Genomic DNA, 20,473 nt, shown 5'->3' on the forward strand with positions numbered 1-20,473 from the left:
ACTCACTGGTGGGGGTAAGATCCTTACCTGCCTTGTGCCCACTGGAGATGTGGTCTGCTTTATAACTCTGGAGCCCAGTCTGTTGCCTAATGCTCACAGAGTGCTCCATAGTGTCTAAGTATTTCTTGAATAATCTCTCCTTTCTTTCTTGGTCCCAGCTGAGGTGCTTTAGCTGCCTACCTTCCTGAAAGGTCTGATATCAAGGTCATTACAATCCACAAATATAAATCCAAAACTGGATCATGTTTTTCACACACATACATACAAATACATATCTGATAGTACCACAGTTGTTCATTTAACACACCTTTATTGAGCTTCTATTATGTGTGGGAACAGGTGCCCTGGAGGTGCTGAGATGCACAAGACATAATCGCTGACTTTAAGGAGTTCCAGCAGCCTTGGTGGGGAAGACAGTGCACCAACAACGAAAACATCCCGGTATAATGCTCTCATGGAGATGTACCGTGGGATAAAAGAGGATGGGCTCCTGATCTCCCATCAGTGGTAGGTGTAGCAGAGAGGGCATAGGGAATTTAGGGAAGGAGTACCTTTAAATTTTTTTTCCGTTAGGGAAGTATTTCTCTGTGGGGCTAACTCTATCATAATTATAATAGATTTAAAAAACTTGAATAATGTGTCGATTTGAAATTTATATCTTTGTGATGATAATACTAGCTAACGGTTATTGAAATATAAGCCAAGTAGTATTCTAAGTGTTTTGGTCATATACCATTCCTAGATTTTTACTACTCATGTTCTTTTGTTTCTGAGGCATGAAATCTCTTTCCAAAGCTACCACTCTTTAACACCTGAAAGCAATATTATGGATTTCTGAAAGAGGTTAAAAAAATTGTGCTTCAATGGAAGTATTTTTAGTATACTGTAAGTGATAAAAATCCTACTTTCTTAAGTCTCGACTCTTACAGAGAACAGTCATTCAACTGGAACTATAATTTTTGAGTGCTTGACAACAGATCATCAAAGTGAGGAGTTAGGTATAATGTTAGGTTGAAAACTGATCTTGACATAAATTCAGCTGAGGAGTTTTCAGTGTATTGTTTGATTTTTATATGGAAGATATACCATTAAAGGTAAATATTACTAAATGCTTTAGACTCAGCAGTCTGATGGTACTTCGAATGTGATAAGTGGCCTTATTTCAAGGATCAAAGGTAATTGAGTCATTTATTTTTGATAGATTTTCTTTTGGAGATATATACTCATTCATACAGACATACCCATGTGTGGTATTACAGAAGCATATGAAACAGTATTTGTAGTGCTTAAGACCTCAGATTCTGGATTCAGATGGAGCTGCGTGAAACAATTCCTACTTTCTTTTTATTTACATTTGCCTGGTATATCTTTGTGCATCCTTTTGTTTTTGAACTTTTTAAATGACTTTGATTTAGATATGTCTCTGATAACCAACATGGAGTTAGATTTTGGTTTATGAGTCATTTAAAAATCTCTTTTAATATGAGTTGAATTCATTTATGTTTATTGATATGTCAGATGTTTTGTCAGTGTTCTGTCATTGTATTTTATTTTGTTTTCTGTTTTTACATATATAAATTTCAAGTTTTTCACTGTGTAGTCTGTTTTTCTTTCCCTTTTTATTGTTATGACAGTAAGGCTTGTATATTTTGTTTTCTTAGTTACTTTATATGATAGTCTTAGTTCTCTATTGATAGTAGCTATTAGTTGTCTTTCAATGAACATAGATAAAATTCTTTTTAAATCCTCTCTTCTCGCTTCTCTTTTCTCTTCTCCATCACCAAATTTTAGTCAATAGTCAATACCATTCATTCACAATAATATTTGCAGTTGTACAATTATGTATGCTTATACTTCTACTTGTGTTTTGAGCTTTAAGGCTGTCCATTTACTCTAGTCATTACATCAAGGTAATCAGTAAGCTTATTATACTTCCTGCTTACTTTCTCCCTTCTTTAAGTTTTTGTTATTTGCATTTATATTTTGTTATGGCCTATAATATTTATGTTTTATTTTATGACTCTTAATCTTCTTCTGTTTTAGTCTTAATTTTTCAGTTAATATATAGAGTGCTCATGCAAGCACTTTTGCTGAAGGCTTTCCCGGTCATCCTTTGGTTGGCTAAAGTTCATCCTCTGTAGTTTCTCAGTAAGGAATCATGGGAACAACAGGAATATTACTCTTACAACATTTTCAGAACTTCTTTTAATTGCTTTATCCTTGAAGGACAGTTTAGCAGGTAATAGAATCCTTGGCTCACTCTTTCTTTGTTACAGGCCTTGTGCAAATGTCTTCTCGAGCGAGGTCATGGAGATGTGTGAAGCCAGCTTGAATTTTTCCCTATTAACGATTTAGTCCTTTTTGCCTATCTACCCAAAGGGCTTTCTCTTTCTCACTAATATTTAGTGACTTTACTAGCGTATAATGGCGTAGGATATGCTAGCACGTGTGTGCCCTTTTAATATGCAGATTCAAATCTATTTTTATTTCAGGAAAGTTTTATTTAATTTTACCTTTAAATATTTATTTTGGCTTCCTGTTTTGGTGGCCCTAACTGTATGTCTGTTGGATATCCCTTTGTGTGTCTTTTTTATCTATATTGTTTTAATCCTTTTAAATACTTTTCTTTGTTTATCTCTGATGTCTCTTACCCTGTTTTCTACAGGGTCTCTCTTTTTGTTCTTCCGTCTCTTCATTTCTCTCATGGTTTTGTTTATTCTTCTGTTTCTTGAGTTCGTCAGTCATGCTTTCCCTGTCCCTGTTGTCTAGACATTTCTCCCCTGAGTTCTTAGGCTTTGTGATCTTTATAGTGGTGGTGACTTCATTGATTTTCTTAGATTCATGGAACAATACTGAGTTAAAGTTTTTATCTTTGCTGTAACATTTTTCTAGTGAGCATTCTTTGACACTTGATATATTATGCTGCGTATTTCTACCACATTTCTTGTAGTATTTCTAAGTCAGTTCTTTGCCAGCTACCTTTTTGTCCCCTGTAACTTAATGAATTGGACTCGCCTCATTTGTAGGAGGTATGGTCAGATTTCTATATTTCTGCCTCAGAGAAAGTCTTTTTTACATATGGTGCCTGGGTGTGTTTCTCTGTGTTGCTATAAGTTCTCTGTCACTCCAAATTGAGTCTGCGAGGCTTTTTGCTACCATTTCTGGACTTCCCATTCCTTTCTTTGCATTGAGACTGGAGGGAAACAGCCCCAGCATGCCACTATAAACCCCTCTCCTTAAGGAAGTGCAGTTTTGCTGTTGCTTTCTAAGATCTGCCACTGCTGGGCCTCCTCCTCACGTGCCACTTTCCATCTCTATCTCTGCTCTCCACTTTCAACATCGATTCTGTCTGATATCAGCCTTGCTTGATCTCAGCCTGATCTCATGTATTTTGGAGTTTTTATATTTTTGTTTTTCTCCTAGATTTGCTGAAAAGAGTTTTGTGAGGTTTTTCTCTCTTTCTCCTGTTGCCGTGTATATTTTCCAGGCCTATAGCTCTACCATGGTCATAGCAGAAAGTGCAACGCAAGATTTTTATTCAATTATGTAATTATAATTCAGACAGCTCTGTCACCATTCTGCTGTACTACTACTAGTTGATTACTATAAAACAGAGACCAATTTTACCTCCTAGTTAATGTTCTTTAAGGTCTATCCAAAAGCAAGAAATAACCTCCCAGTTTTTTTTCCTCCCAGTGGTTCCCAAACTATTTTGATTCTTAGATTACTTATAGTTAAGACATCCACTCTGATTTCTACTTGGGTCCAGTAAGAAAATGTCACCACAGTGAATGGAAGAAGTGAGTTACCTTTGATACTTAAGTAAGGGATGTGAATGAAATGTGACATTGATACTCTCCAGGGTCTGGTCTGTGGACCACCTTGAAACCTTTAAGGATGAGCAGTGCCCCGCAAACTTTGATAAATACATTGATTGTATATTCTATATAAAGTATATATAGAATATACATTTGTTATATATAAAATAATTACATATTAAATACAGTATAGTTATAGTTTATTTGTTATAAACTAGTTTTAAGGGTTTCTTTTCAGAGTTTGCAAACTAGTGGCCGTATTCACCAGCTGATGTGCTTTATTCAGCCTTTGTACTTCTTTTAAAAATTAGTTGCCAACATTTCAAAATTTCATAAAACATAAAAAAAAGTAAAAATCTGGCATGCTGGACCCTCATTTCTGTCTGTAGCAGTTTGTTGGAGCTAAGTGATGGCTGCCCCCATTATATGGGGCCTGTGCTCACCAGTTCACCTAAGGTCCCACTCCGTCCTTGTCGTACTCTAGGCCTGCTCTGCTCACCTGCCTGGACCTCAGAGGCTTAGGTGATGTTCATTAAAAAAAACAAAAACAAAAAACCACCTCAAATAGTAATTACTAATCTATTTTTGTTAGGCATATGATAGTTTTGCATTTATAAGCCTGGGGCCTATATACTAATGAATTCTACCATTAAAAACTGAAAGTTTGCCCTAGGCAGTGTGGCCCAGTGGGTACACTGAAAGGTCACTGGTTTGTTTCCCGGTCAGGCACATACGTAGGTTGCGGGTTCGATTCCCAGTCAGGGTGCATGTGGGAGGCAATCAGTGGATGTTCCTCTCTCACATCAATGTTTATTTCTCTCTCTCTCTTCCCCTCTCCCTTCCTCTCTCTCTAAAATCAATAAAAACATATCCTCTGGTGAGGATTAGAAAAACCAAAACAAAACTGAAAATTTGTCAGTGACCTTGACTGCTGATGTAGCAGAGGCATGTGATGGGAACTGAAAATGAAGTGCCAGTAGTAAGAACTGTGGTCACAAGGTTTTTTAAGTTTCACGTAACATATTACTAACCTAGTGAAATGGTTCCTACAGTTGGTGCACTCATTAATTAGTAGAGTATCTCATTTCTTCTTGTGAATATAATTGTGTAAAATCTAGGTTACTAAAAATTAAATATTTCTCTTTGCTTTTCATATTTTTAAATATGAAAAAGCAAGTCTAGCTGATTCCTGTTTCTTTAAATTATAGTACAGATAATTTTAAAACAGTATTGTAAAAAGCATGCCTAAATTTTAGTTATGAGGTTATATTTTTTCTTAAGGTTTAATAGATCTGATCAAGTTTTGCCAGCAAAACACCTTTCCCAAATTTTTTTTTTACTCATTAAACTTCAAGAACTATTATGACTTACATATAAGACATATTTTGAGAATTTTGCATTATTTGACACTTTAAGGGAAAAAAATCTATAAATTTAAATATATGAAGAAATTTCTGAATCATCAAAAGACTAAACTATGATCAGTACAGTTTTAGCATTATGAATATATACATCAAACCACTATGCTATACACTTGAAACTAATACAAAATAATTGAATGTAAACTGTAATTGAAAAATAAAATTTAAAAATTTAAAAATATATATTTAAATTGAGATATAATTCACATACCTTAGAATTCACCATATTAAAATGTACAGTTTAATGGTTTTTATTATAGTTGCAAGATTATACAACCATCCCCACTCACTAGTTTCAGAACATTTCATCACCCCCAAAAGAAACCCAAACCCATTTCTTCCTCCCTTCAACCCCTGGCAGCCACTAATCTCTGCTCTGTCTCTATGGATTTGCCTATTCTGGATATTTCACATAAATAGAATTGTACAATGTGTGGTCTTTTGAGTTTGGCTTCTTTCACTTAGCGTAATGGTTACAAGGTTTGTCCATATTGTAACATGTCAGTATTTCATTCCTTTGACAGAATAATATTGCATTGTTTGGATAGACCACACTTTGTTTATACATCATCAGTTGACGAACATTTGGCTTGTTTCCACATTTTTGCTATTATAAATAATGCTGCTCTGAACATGCATGTATAAGTTTCTGTATGAACATATGTTTTTAGTTCTCTTGGACTTAGGAGTCAAATTGCTGGGTCATGTGATAATTCTATGTTTAACTTTTTGAGGAGCTGCCAAACTGTTTTCCATAGCAGCTGTCCCATTGTAAATTCCCACCAGCAGTGTAGAAGAGTTCCAGTTTCTCTACGTCCTCACTAATATGTATTATTTTCTGGGTTTTTGCTGTTGTTTTCTTTTAATTTGGCCATCCTATGGAAGTGAAGTCGTAGCTCATTGTGGCTTAGATTTGCATTTCCCTAGTGACTAATGGTGTTGAGCATCTTTTCCTGTGCTTATTAGCCATTTGTATGTCTTTGGAGAAGTGTCTATTCAAATCCTTAGCACATTTTTAAATGGGGTGGGAGACAGCAGGAGTCACATGATAACCATGTAATCACAGCCGTGAGAAGGGCTACAAAGAAGGAGTGTAGGGACTATAAGATTAAGTACAGAGGGCTTAATCTGGAGATGAGTGGTGTCGGAGGAATGGCCTTCTTGAGAAGGTGGTGGTGAGACTGGGAACTGAGGAATAAGTAGAAGTCGGCCGGGTGATACTGGGTGAGGGCAGCCTGTACTGAGGATGAAAAGGGTTAGTAGGGATTGAGGAACGAAGGGAAGGCTAGATTGGCTGCAGTATGGAGTGAATGAGGAGAGGAGTAGGGGGGGTTGTGGTATGGGGAGTTGATAAGGCCAAATCCATTGAGGCCTTTTAAGTGCATATTAAGGATTTTGAAATTTATCCTAAGAGGAAACCATTCAAGGATTTTAAGTGAGGAGTTGGTGAGATCAAATTCGTATTTGTAATTCTATACTCTGCGGACTTTGTGAAAATGGATCGGAGGGAATTGAGAGTGTGCAAGGGATACCCTCTAGAAGATGATCACCTTATCCAGGTGAGGTGAGAGTTGCTTAGTCTAGTAGTGATGGCAGTGGAGATAGAAATGAGTGAACTAATTGGAGAGTTTTGTAGGAGGAAAATTGTCGGGACTGGCTGAGGGATTGGTCATAGAGCATGCAGGAGAAGTGTTACCAGACCAAAGTCAGTGTACCCTATGCTTTGAAAGACCAAAACTCAAAATGTTAGAGTTTGGAGTAAGGAAGAGTTTATTGATCAAGAAGGCACCAACTGAAAAGACTTAGTGGTACCTCAAATCCATCTTAAGAAAGTACAGATATCAGGCTCCTTTTATGCCAAGTGAAGGGGAAATGGGAGGAGCAAGAGGTTATTGCCAACTGCTAACAGCTGGGCACCAGCAGGGGTCTGAGGAAGATTGTGAACCTTCTTTGTTCTTAGTCTGTCAGTTCTAATTGGTGTGAGTCTGGTCATGAGGTTCCTACAAATCTTTGATAAATAATCATTATTATTACATATACCCCTCATCTCCTCGGGAGAGACACCTTGTGGTAAGGGACGGTTATTATAAAACAAGCCCCAAGCAGAATTGCTATAATGATTAGCATGTCTATATGCAAGAAACTATTAACCTGAAGGCCATGGGAACAAAGCAGGCTTGAATAAATGGAATCAGAGAGGCCCAGCATTTCACTCTGTTACAGAAGGTTAGATAACAGGTATGACCATGCGGTTTCTGGTGTGAGCTGCTGGGTGGTTAGGGAAGCCCAGAGAAGGAGTAACATGGAGAGGAAAGGTAAAAATTTAGCACAGGAAAGGTAAAAATTTAGCTCCATCTAAGTGGAGCTCTGAAGTAATCATATGGTTATGAAGTCTGGAACTCAGAAGAGAAACCTGAGTTAGAAAGGTTGATTGGGAAATTACCAATGGTATTTACCAGTGGAGATGGATGAGATCACCTAGGGAGATCGTAAGTGCTGAGTGATTAGAGGCCCAGGATCAAACTCAGAGGATTCCAACATTTGGAGCTTGGGGAGAGGAGGATTGGAGAGTCTAAGAAGGAACAGCAGAGAAGTAGAGGGAATGCTTGCCCTAAGAATGTGATGTCAGAAGTCAACGGTATGTCAGGGTAGAGGTCTGATGAATGCTGCTGAGAATTTGTTTGGTAAGATGAGAGCTGACTTATCTTTTGTTGCATTTAGCAAGAGCAGCTTCATTGAGGTGGTAGAAGTTGGAAACTAGATTGAGTGGGTTGGAGATGAATGGTGAATGGGAGAAGATAAAATGCAGGCATGAACGTGTGACTTTCCAGAAGTTTGGCTCTGAAGTAGAGGGTGATAGTTGCAGGAGTGAAATTGGGTCAAGAGAAGGCTTTTTACATTTTTTTAATTTTTAAGATGGAAAAGTTGAGATGTTGAACCACTTAGAGTTGTACCTGATGAAACCAGGGTAACTTACATATATGGCTAATGTATTCAGGGAATTACTCTTAATGCAGATTTAATGAGAGAACACTTATCAGGCATGATACATGGAAAGCACTTAAACTTTGGCCCTGGTGGCAGAGGCAGGCAGCAGGCAGCACCTGCATAATTTGCTCCTATTCTGAACTCTTACTTAGTAAGGCTGCTCCCCCTCAGCCCCTGTGCATTTTCTCACTGATATTCTTCCTCTCCCTAAGGTCTTTTCTTAGTTTCTCTCAAAATTTCTACCTACTTATCTAACCCTATGACATTGCTCCCCTTTCCTTCTTTCTGAACCTCTTTGGCATCTACTCTATAATTGTGGTTCCTAACCTTTGGGCTGAGATTTCTTGTAGTGCTTCAGAGTTCTCTCAGAGGGTCAGGAATCTGTATATATGTTATCATCTGTGGGTGAATAAACTATGTCTTGTAAATATATATTAATATTTTTCAAATATATGTAGCTGCTGTTTTGATTAATAAGAAATCCCTTAAAAGCATTATAGACTTTATACTTGCTTTTTGTTGTGGATATTTTTACTCAATGCTGAAAGAAATGCTATCATAGATATCTGCTACATATTTGGACATTAAAAAGGTTCATATTTGAAATGATTAGGACTCACTGCTTTAAGACATAAAACATTCATAAAAAATTGCTTCCTCTTTTTCACTGTTGTTTTATCTTTGCTGTTCTTGTCTCTTTTACTAACTTGTCAATTGCTTAAGAGCAGAGTTGTGGTTCTTTCTTCTTTTTTTTTTATACCCTCCTGCAGTGGTTGATAAGCTATGGCCCTTGGGCCAAATCCAGCCCACTGCCTGTTTGTTTTGTAAATCTTCCAGCTCTAGAGGTTTTTACAGATCATTTACAATCCATCTGATGCTAGGAAACACTAAAACTAACTTTGAACCCCAATTAAGTGAAACGTTATCCCCCCCCAAAAGAATTCCATTCTCATTAATAGACCTGTGCTACGGAAAGTTGTACAGTAGCCCACCCTTCTGCACAGTTTTGCTTTCCAGTTTCACTTTCTGCCATTTCAGTTACCTACTGTCAACTACAGTCTGAAAATTAAATGGAAAATTCCAGAAATAAACAATTCATAAGTTTTAAATTGCACAATATTCTGAGTAGCATGATGAAATCTTTTTTTTTTTTTTTTTAATATATCTTTATTGATTTCAGAGAGAGGAAGGGAGAGGGAGAGAGAGAGAGATAGAAACATCAATGATGAGAGAGTCATTGATTGGCTGCCTCCTGCACGCCCCCGACTGGGGATTGAGCCCGAAACCCGGGGAATGTGCCCTGACCTGGAATCAAACCACGATCTCCTGGATCCTAGGTCAATGCTCAACAGCTGAGCCACGCCTAGCCAGATGCATGATGAAATCTTGTACCTTCCTGCTCCATCCTCAATGTCCCTTTGTCCAGTGTATCCATGCAGTGTATAAACCACGTACCAGTTAGTCACTTAATAGTTGTCTCAGTTATCAGATTGACTGTTGTCCTGTCACAGTGCTTGTTTTCAAGTCCCCCTCATTTTACTTACTAATGACTCCAGAGACATTCACATAACTTTTATAACAGTATGTTGTTATAATTTTTGTATTTTATTATTAGTTGTTGTTAATCTCTTACCATGCCTAACTTATAAATCAAGCTTTATCATGACTATATATGTATAGGTAACAACACTATATATAGGGTTTGGTACTATCCGCAGTTTCAGGCATCCACAGGGGGTCTTGGACTATATCCCCCATGGATAAGGGGGATATTACTATATTCAGTTATTTTTATATTTTGAATTTGGTTAATAAAATTTTTGGAAATTTGTTGGAAAACAAATTTGTTATGTAAATAACTATTTTCCTTCATTTTGCCTCTTAACCTGCATGACTTAAAATGTTTACAATCTGACCCTTTATAGAAAAAGTTTACTGACCCCTGCCTTGTAATAGTTGTTTCCACTTTTGTCTACACATCTGAATTATCAGAAGATCTTTAAAGATATATATATTAATTCCTCTGTCCTGGAGATTCCGAATCAGTTCATCTGGATGGAATCTGGGAACCTATATTTTAAACAAGCTTTTTAGTTGTTTGGGAATCACTGCCTTTTAATGCATTCATAGAGTTGAACGCCAGGACATAATGCAGTGAATTGTGGGTTAGATGGCAGCAGACAGCTTGTTAGTTTTTTATTTCAACATTTATGAACTATGGGATTTTATTGAAGTAACAACTTGTTCTGCAGGTTTTTAAAAAGTTTTCTAGTTCCTTTGTTGACAGGCAGTTTTGCTTTATCCTTTACAATGGTAGTTTACCTTTCGGGATTCATAGGAACCTCTTTTTAGAATCGGATGAAAGTTATGGGCCCTCCCCCTAGGAAAGTGCACCTGTATTGATTTCCTATGACTGCCATAGCAAATTACTACAGAAGTGCTTAAAACAACAGAAATTTATTCTCTCATGTTTCTGGAGACCCAAAGTTCAAGTCAAGGTGCCAGCAGTCCTGCCAGAGGCTCTAGGGGGAGATTCTTTGCCTCTCCCAGTTTCTGGTAGCTACAGCTTTCCTGGGCTTATGGCTGCATCATTCCAATTTGCCTCTCGAGTTATATTACCCTTCCTCTTCTCTATGTCTATTCGGTGTGTCTCTTATAAAGACACTTGTCATTGATTTTGGACCCATCCAGATAATCCAGAATTACCTTCTCTCAAGGTCCTTAATTTAATCATATCTTTTACCATATAAAGTAACATTCACAAGTTCCATGGATTGGACATGGACATCTTGTGGGGTAGAGTGCCTTGCATTTTTTGGGCTTACCACAGCACCTTTGCACATGCTGACAACTTTACAAACAATTTCAAGGGGTTTATAACTCTTTGAAGTTCATATGTGGACACCATGGACTCTGGGTTTGAACTCTGTGCTCAGTGAGAACCTTACAACTATAGTGTATTCTAATTATGCGGTCTCCTTATACTCTCCCCTGTATCATGTTCTTATATTCATCATCCTATTACCAATCTTGAAATGATGTTTTCTTCTTGTGACCTTAGATTCTTCAGTGTAGTTTGCTTTCTGAGTTAGTTTTTCTGATTGAGAACTATTTCCTGATAAGACTTCTATTAAAACAAAAGAAGAGCCTTTCCCACACCTTTTACTTCATTCTGTAGCAAGGAGACTAGGTTTTCTGTGCAAACCATAGAAAACTGATAGTGCCTCCAGTGAGAAGAGTAACTTGCCTCAATCGGCCAAGTACCTGATGTGCCTGACCTTTTAGAAAGTGCTTTCATGTGGCTTCTTATTAAATACTGAAAACAATTCTCAGAGTGAGGGAATATCCACCCCATTATATAATTGAGATAATGAAGACTGGTGGGTTAAGTAATTTGGGTGACAGAGCTTTGGTGAGTGATAGAACTAGCGAGGGACAGAGCTGCCTTTGAATGAAGGTCTGCTCTAAAGCCCATGCTCTTTTCTTTATGCCGTGAAAACATAGCACACTTCCCTTTTAGTTGCATGGTTAATAATCTCCTTAGACAGGGGCTATGTATGCTTTGTTTTCAGGCGTCAGCAGACCAGGATTTCAATCAGATTTATAGTGCTTACAGTATTACCTTGTACAGTATATCCTCTGATCCTCAGTTCTTAGTAAGACTGATACCTGGCTTGTGTGCCTTATAGCGCTGCTGGAGCAACTGAGAGAATATGAATGAAAGCTCTTCAAAATAGGAAAATGTCCTACTATGTAATACAATTAATTACTTTCTTATTTGATTATATTCTTAGTACTTTCTTCCTTTACTAGCCTAGATTTCAGAGTTTGGGAATATAGTCAAGCCTCAAACCACAGAGGGTATATTAGCTCCAACTAGGAATTTCTTTGCTTAAGACCTTTTGGGCATTTGGCTGGTGTGAATGCTTATGTCTGCTTTGTGTGCTTTCATTTTAAGGGGTATCCCCAACTTTGTCTAGCTCAGCTGCACTGAGTTGTATATGTTCATGATCATTTTCTGAACACTGCTCTTTCCTAGGTCAGTTTTTAACTCCTCTCATTGCCTACTTTGCCTTGGGTTTGGTTGGTGGCCTGGGACTGTGATCTGGAGACTCTTCACCTTTTCTCTATCCCCTCCCCCAATTTTAATAATATATATGCTACTATTATTCTTTAAGTTAAGAACCCCTTCAAAAGCTACACCTTAAGCCTTGCCTCCTCCAATTAAACCTCTTAAATTTTAAGTGTCGAAAAAGAGGCACTGACCACATTTTCTAGTATGTTCATTGTACTTGCTTTAAAAAAAAATAAAACTAAGCTCATTCAGTTCCAGTGGTTCTTATTTACAAGTATACAGCAGATTCACCCAGGGGGCTTTTTCAGAATGCCTGGGCCTGCCTTCTGGGAGTTTGAGTAGGATGGGTAAGGGTGGAGATGGGGGATAGCATCAAATATCTCTATTATAATAGTCCTCCCTTCATTTTCTTTAGTTAATAACCCCCTTGCTTGGTTCCTTTCCTTAACAGTCTCCCCTCCATTAATGAGAACCTAAGCTGCTTTCTCATGACCACCCTTAATTATGTTCTCATTCTCTTTTCACCTTGCCCCATTTGCTCTGCTAACCTCTAACTTTGGACAAATCCAATCCAATCTGCCTCCAGTGTGGGCTACTAAAAGCCAGAGTTTTTGAGCTAAGTGAGATTCTTTAATGCGCTGTTTTGCTCTTTAATCTTTACTGTTCATGTTAGAATACCTGACCTTACCTGACACAGTAGGCATATGATTCTTTTAATTAATAGTGATTTCAAAAGTGACTTCAACTCTCAATATAATCCAATTACCCAGGATCTCTGTGATTCTATCAATAATGTCTAATTTATTTTCACAATATGTTATGAGTAGTACTAATTATATTATTAATGTTTCATAAATGAAAACCAAGGCACAGGATGGGAAAATAGTTTGTGGCATCAGCTTGCAGGCATACTTTTTTTGGAACTTTGAAAGATAGGTTATAATGGTAAAATTAAGCAACTTGTCTTCTCCACATTAGTTCTGTCTCATGGGTCAGTATAATGGCTTTAGCATCATTGTTTTTAAGGAATTGTGATGAATTATTCTTTATAGTTTTCTTTTTGAGTTGTAAAATGTCCTATCAATTCTAGTCTATAACTTTTGGGGGAGGGGTGTGTGTGTGTGTGTGTGTGTGTGTGTGTGTGTAGTAGGTAACCATCTTTGGCTTTGGTTTTAAAATTTTAAAAATCTTGTTACAACGAGAAAACTTCTCTTCCAGTTTTTATTTAGTTTTCCTTTATTCCCTTTGGAAATAGTGGACATGACCCAGTTATATTTTGAGAATTCATTTCACGGAACAGTGTTAAAATATTTTTGTTCTTCTAATCAAGTTCAGTGTGAGAATTGGCAGGCATCCATAGCTTCTCTTCTTTAACATGCAAAGAATTCTGTTCCTTGGTTAAGATATTGGCTCCATTATTATACTTACTGGTTCTGGGATAGCAGGGTATGATCTGAGGAACATAGCTGCTTTGTACATAAAATAAATGTTTTTTTCTTTTTAAGCATTTTTTATCTTGATTTTGTTATATAACTCTCTAACAGTGACCTTTGAAGTACATAATAGTATGGTAAAAGTATGGTAGAAGAAGAATACTGTATATATTGGAAATTAATTATTGAATAATATTTGGATTGTTACAAAATTCAACATGACTTTATTGCTGCATCAGGATAATTTCTTAATAAAAAGTTGTTCCAGCTGCCTTCACTTGTTTGATTTAGCATGCTATGTGAGTGTTAGTAAATTGACATTTAGTTTGAAAATACATTTTGGCTAAGTTATGGTTAAGAGATAAAATATGCGTATTAGATTAACTCAGTGATTTTACCTTGAAAGCATTATAGAAATGAACATTGAAAACCATTTATAAGACATAATGTTAGATGTTGGCTAAAATGTTCTTGATGTTTAAAGTACAGTACAGTTCTTTTTCTATATTTGGTAAGAAAAAACTATAATTTGTAGGGGAAGAGAATGGAAAAGAAAGAAAGGAAGAGCAAGGTTGAGGTGGGTGGGGCCTATTAGTTTCAGAGACCTGCCATCACAAAGCACCACAAACTGAGTGGCTTAAAACAACAGAAGTATATTCTCTTATAGTTCTGGAGATTAGAAGTCTGAAATGGAGGTGTTGGCAGGGTTGTGCTCTCTTCGAAGGCTCTCAAGGAGGGTCCTTCATTGCCTCTTGCTCCCTTCTGGTGGTTGTCCACAATCCTTGGCTTGTGAACACATCACTCCAATCTCTGCCTTCATTGCCACATGGTATTCTCCTTGTATACGTCTATGCCCAAATTTCCCTCTTCTTCTAAGGACAACAGTCATAATGGATTTAGGGTTAGGGCCCACCCTAATCTAGTATGACCTCATCTTAACTTGATTACATCTGCAAAGACCCTGTTCCTAAATAAGGCCGCATTCACAGATTTTGGACAGATGTAAATTATGGGGAGACTATTCAGCCCAGTACAGAGGGATCTAAATTTAATTTATATTTTGAGATTCAAACCAACACACTTACTAGATTTATCTACTGTATATAAAACAAACAGGTAAGACACATTTTATGTAAAAAGCTTATTTTTATTTGTAGTTTTATTTACATATATGCTTCCCCTAGATATCTAGTATTTTTCTTTTTTTTTAAAGCATTTTTTAAAAAAAATTGATTGGGGGGGAGAGAGAGAGAGAGAGATCCATGTGAGAGACAAACATCGATTGGTTGCCTCCTGAGTGCATCATGCCCAGGGACTGAACCAGCAACTTGGGTATGTGCCCTGACAGGGAATCAAACCTGCGACCTTTCCGTGCACAGGACAATTCTCCAACCAACCAAGCAACACCAGCCAGAGCTCTAGTATTTTTCATTTATGTAGCAGAGATTGCATTAAAGGAATATTTGGTTATGAAATGTCTACTTATATAGATGTGGAGCCAGAAGACTTTTCACATAGCTCAATATTTATAGAACCACACTAGACTTTTCTTGAGCATTTTAACTGCTATTAGAGTAGTACTTTTGTTCTCATTTATTTTAAATCCATAACACCTAACATTGCCTGATGCTGATTTACTTGTGAAGAATGAATTAATAAAAGAATGGGGTATGTGTGTGTGTGTCTCCCTTAAGGAGTTGTCAATAGAGTCAGGATGTGGGGCATTTTTGTTTAGTAAATGTATTCTCTTCAGTCTTTTTTTTAAAACCCAGGTGATGGCATTCTTCACACACTGTTCTACACTTTGATTTTATTAGTTATAGTATGCCATCCCGTTAGTATACAAATGCTGATTGCATAATGTTCCATTACACAGATATAATTTATTTAACTAGCCTTCCTTTTTTATTTTTAATTGTGATCAATACATATAACATAAAACGTGCCATCTTAACCATTTTTAGGTGTATGGTTCAGTATTATTAAGTATATTCACATTATTTTATAACCAATCTCCAAAACTTTTTAATACTGCAAAACCAAAACTTTATACTAATTAAACAACAACTTCCCATTTCTCCCTCCTAGAAACCACCATTCTTTCAATCTCTACAAATTTTAGCTAGTTTCACTTTTTAGTTATTTTCATCTTTTTCTTACAAACAATGCTGTGATAGCCATACATATGTGTCATTTTGTACTAGTAAGTATATCTTAGTTTTGATATATATATATTGCAAAATTGACTTTCAAATTATTGTACCAATTTATATTTCCCCAGCAATGTGTGATATAGTAGCTGTTTAAATATGTTTCAGCAAAGTTAGCTTGTCAGCCAAACTGAATTGGGAACTTGGGGAAGGACAGGCACCTTGGAGGGAAGTTGGTGCTGCTGTGTTGTGCAAGAGCCTGGGCTCCCCCAGTGTTCTGCCTCTACTCTACCTCTGTTCCTTAAGGATTACTTGACATCCCATAATGCAGTTTCCATACCACATGCATTTTAAAAACGTAAAATGAATATTTTTCCCCACACAGCATAAGCTGAGTACTAGTAATAACATCTAATAGAGTGATTGGAATACCTCACTTTGCAGGTGGGAATCACAACTTAATATACAGGGTGGGGCAAAAGTAGGTTTACAGTTGTGAGTACATAAAACACAGAGTTTATTCTTACAGTATTATTTGTTAATTATTGTATTATTTTTCATACAAACAACTGTAAACTTACTTTTGCCCCACCCTATATGTTCAGCCTAGCTGAAAAATTTCCTTAATTTAAAATTTTAAGGTCTCTAAAATGAATGGATGCTTACTTATATAAATGGGTTTTATTAGAAAGAAAAAATTAGCAGAACCTTTTTCTGATGAGCTCTTCTAAAGAGCTCGCTCTATTATGAGGAGCTCAGCTGTACTGGGGTGACAGTGAAGGGTGACTGGGGAAGGAGGGAGGCTGGGGGAGGTGAAGCAGGTGGGCTCCAGGTTTCCTCATCCCTGTTTCATCCAGAACTGTAACCTACAGGTGGCTTGACTTCTTTCCTTATAGCAGTGAGTGAGATGAGTGAATACTAACGTATAATCAGCCTCTGGTAATTCATGTCAGATGTTTGAGAAGCCCTCGAAATTTCTTTGTAGGATACTAATGTTTGAAACTGGTGCTCAATTTTATTTTTTTCTGTGAAGTAAATTTACTGTAAAATGAGGGGTAACCTCATGGAGGTATCACTGTTTTTCCTTAGAGTGTACACATAGGTTTTGGTGCAATGACTTTCATCTGGGGTTTTTTAATAAATGTAGCATCTTTATTTTCTTATTTTAAAATGAAAATACTTAACTCATTTTTGTAATATATGCATATTTTATTATAAAGCAGAATTTGAAGGGCCCTGGGACTCACTCCCTAATGATGATCAGTATTAATAATTTGGGATTCATTCCCCTAGACTTTTTTCAATGTATTTATAACATATAATATTCCTTCTTTAAAAATATGTAATTGTGCTGTATATGCTGTTTTATGATTTTCTCTGTTTACTTGATAACAAATCTTTTTTGGGTTAGAGTATAGAGATACCTTCCATTCTTTTAATGGATTTATACTCTTCCATTATATATAATTTTCTTATCCATCCCTCTGTTGGTGAACATGTTAGTTGCAATAAACATCCTTTATGCATACATCTTTGCCTATTTGGACAAATGTTTCTGTAGGATAAATTTTGAGAAGTAGAACTTCTAGATCAAAGGGTATGACCATTTTATATTTTAATGGATGTTTTGGGGCTCTACAAAATGTTATATCAGTGTCCTGATTTTTATAGGAAATAAAGTTCTAAACTTTGCAGAAGTTTTAGCTAAGTGATGTGTCATCGTTAATGTATACCAGTTTTTCTAATATAAGGTTTCTAGTAATGTCAAAGTCTTTAAAATGACAGCTTGTTTATTCTTACAGTGATGGAATGGGGCGACGATATTAAGGCAATCACAGAAGATGAAGCAGTAATGTTGGTGAATCATCAGGCAACAGGAGACGTGTGTACTCTGATGATGTGCCTCCAGGACAAAGGACTGGTAAGCCATCTTGACGGCAGCAGTGCAGCCTCAATTCAAGTATCTTATGGTTTGGAACATAGACTTTAATATGTATACTTTTCCTGAATATTTAGAAAAACTTAGAAGAAAAAATATGTAATTCTAAGTCACTCCAGAAAAGGAATTTAGAGACTTTAAAAAAAATAACTGGGATAATGTGAATTATATCTCCATAAAGCTGTCTTTTTAAAAAATAACTGGGATGAAAAAAAAGTCTGGTTTAAATTGGGGGCTGCCTTGAGGTGAAGTGGTAGATTGCCAGTTTGAGAAGTACAGACACAAAAAGCAGTATTGCTTAAGATAGAAGAATAAAATTGGTCAGTGAATTTGGTGATCTTGGGGATCTTTAGCCAAAGGAAAAAAAGGTAAATATGATTTTGGATTTCATTTGCAAAGCATATTGAAAGGAAAAATATCAGGCTCATTTTATTAGTGTTACTAAGGCTCTGTTTGAACTGTTGATTTACATTGCTTATATTGATAACTAAAATAGATCTGTATAGTGGGTGGGTTTAAAATAAATTGTCTTTAACAGTAAAGGAGTTATCACGTTGGGAGGAGTTAAAAAAGTTCTATTCATAGGAAACAAAATAAATAGAAAGTATACAAAGTTAATGGAGCAAATATTTGGCCTAATAGTAAATAAACAAATTAGTAGATATTTATTGAGTACTTCACATCCACAGTCAGTGACTATAAATATAGAGCACCATCCTGTGAGACACTTTCCTACTCTTAAAGGAGCAACAGGCCAGCGTAGGTGGAGGGAGGGCAGAGCAAACAATACATAATTGCAAAGAGAAGTATTCAGTGGCAGGTGAGCACATGGTGTACTTGATAGATGTAGAAAACTTGTGGAAGGAAGGGGACGTCAGCTTGACCTTGACGAAGGAGAATTTATTAAGGCATAGTCGTGGAACAAGGGCCTTGTCCTTTAGTGAAACATCTTGGCAAAATACCAAGGCAAGAATAAGCCTGGTGTGCTCAGGTCCTGGGGGTTTTGATTCAGTGGGTCAGGGGTCAGAAAATAAAGTGAGAGTCAAGGAAAATAGGTTTGATTAGTATGGAGTCTGTTTTTCTTGTTTATCTGAAAAACAGAGGTACTATTTTGCTGGAACGTAGAATAAATTCAGTCCTTCTATTCAGAATCTTGAATTGTTAAAAGACTATCATTGTATAGATATATTTGTATTCTAGTAATATTTATTGCCTGTCCCCTAAATTCATGATGTTAAAATTTTGTAAAAACTACTTTATTTGGCTTTGTATCAAGAGAATCCCCAGTTGACATTTTTATTCTTACTGATATGGTAATTACACTTATAGCGATTATGCAAGTGTCCGTACTTAGTTTTGAATCTCAAAGAATGATTCAGATGGTCTGTTTAAATATGCCTAACATTATTACTCTAACTCCAACCTGACGTAGATGATAACTGTATTAACCAGATATAGTTAATGTGAAATTCTTCAGTCATGTGGACAGAAGGTTTTGTTTGTTTGCTTTTGTGAAAAGATTTCAGTTAGTTTGTCTTAGGTTCATTTTTCTGTTCAGAGTAATTCTGTTTTTGTTTTCAGATTAGTTATACTAAACATTTTTTACGATCTGATATTACTGAACAATTTGAAATCTTGAAGAATTTTTAAATCTTCTTTCATAAAGGAGGAGTTGAGAAATGCACAGCAGGAAGTATTATAACCTTTACCTATTGCCTAACAAATTAGGGCAGTATTAATTTATATTTACAAGAAGGAATGTTTACTTGATTTATATCAGACTCCATGGTACATTGAAAGAAAGTACTCTCAACACTTGGAGAGTTGTCTAGACTATAGTCAGGTTACTTCTATTCAACATTTAATTATTCCTTGTTTTTATTTTAGGTTGTTGCTCAAATGATGTGGTTGATGGATCATATTTTTAAGTACACAAACTTCGGAATTGTTTCTCTAATTCATGGAGACTTCTTTATAAGACAAGTAAGTAATGAGGTTTTTCCCCCCACAGTGATAGCCTGATCAAACTGATTCTTTATTGTATAAAGGAGCGTAACAGAACAAGTTATAATAGGTAAAGCCAGGGAGCTCTTCCTCTGACTCTGTTCCCTGCATCATTTATTTCAGTCTGAACTTGTATGCATAAGCATTCAAATGCTGATATTGTAAATATTCTAATCTCTACCTTCCTTCTCCCATCTCAACATTACAGTGTTCAGTAAATACCTATCAGGCACCTGCCACATTCTCAGCTCTTCTACTTCATAGTTCTGTGACTTGGGCAAGTTATTTAAAATCTCAAAGTTTCCTCATTTTTCAAATGAGAATAATAGTGTTCCCGTCATAGGGTTGTTGTGGGGATTAAATGAAGTAGTACCTGTGAGGCACTCAGAACAGTGCCTGCAGCTTCATTCTCATTTTTATCATGATCACCACTATCATCATCTATATTTTCACTATTATTTTTATTTACAAGTCACTGTTATATGAGGTATGTAAATTAGCAGTAGGGAGATTATTAAATAAATAAGAGGAAATATTTTGAGAATTCATAGTAGGAAAAGTAAGTACCTCAGATTTCTGGAATCCAGAAAAACTTTAGAGGAGAAGCTGATACTTGGTATAAATATAAAGAATGATTATGGGTTT

At 36.3% G+C, this 20,473-nt stretch overlaps 1 protein-coding gene across 3 annotated transcripts in view; it reads left to right on the top strand.

The window, feature by feature from the left end:
* LPGAT1 (lysophosphatidylglycerol acyltransferase 1) overlaps nucleotides 1-20,473 on the top strand; it is a 64,172-nt gene that overhangs the window by 6,578 nt on the left and 37,121 nt on the right. For all 3 annotated transcript variants that reach the window (XM_016215195.2, XM_087828011.1, XM_087828010.1), the window contains exons 3-4: nucleotides 17,688-17,806; nucleotides 19,712-19,807. In XM_016215195.2, coding sequence (XP_016070681.2) covers nucleotides 17,688-17,806; nucleotides 19,712-19,807 — 215 coding nt within the window. The remainder of the gene's footprint in view (nucleotides 1-17,687; nucleotides 17,807-19,711; nucleotides 19,808-20,473) is intronic.

The sequence above is a fragment of the Miniopterus natalensis genome, chromosome 19 (assembly GCF_054644295.1).
Source record: "Miniopterus natalensis isolate mMinNat1 chromosome 19, mMinNat1.hap1, whole genome shotgun sequence".
NCBI lineage: Eukaryota > Metazoa > Chordata > Mammalia > Chiroptera > Miniopteridae > Miniopterus > Miniopterus natalensis.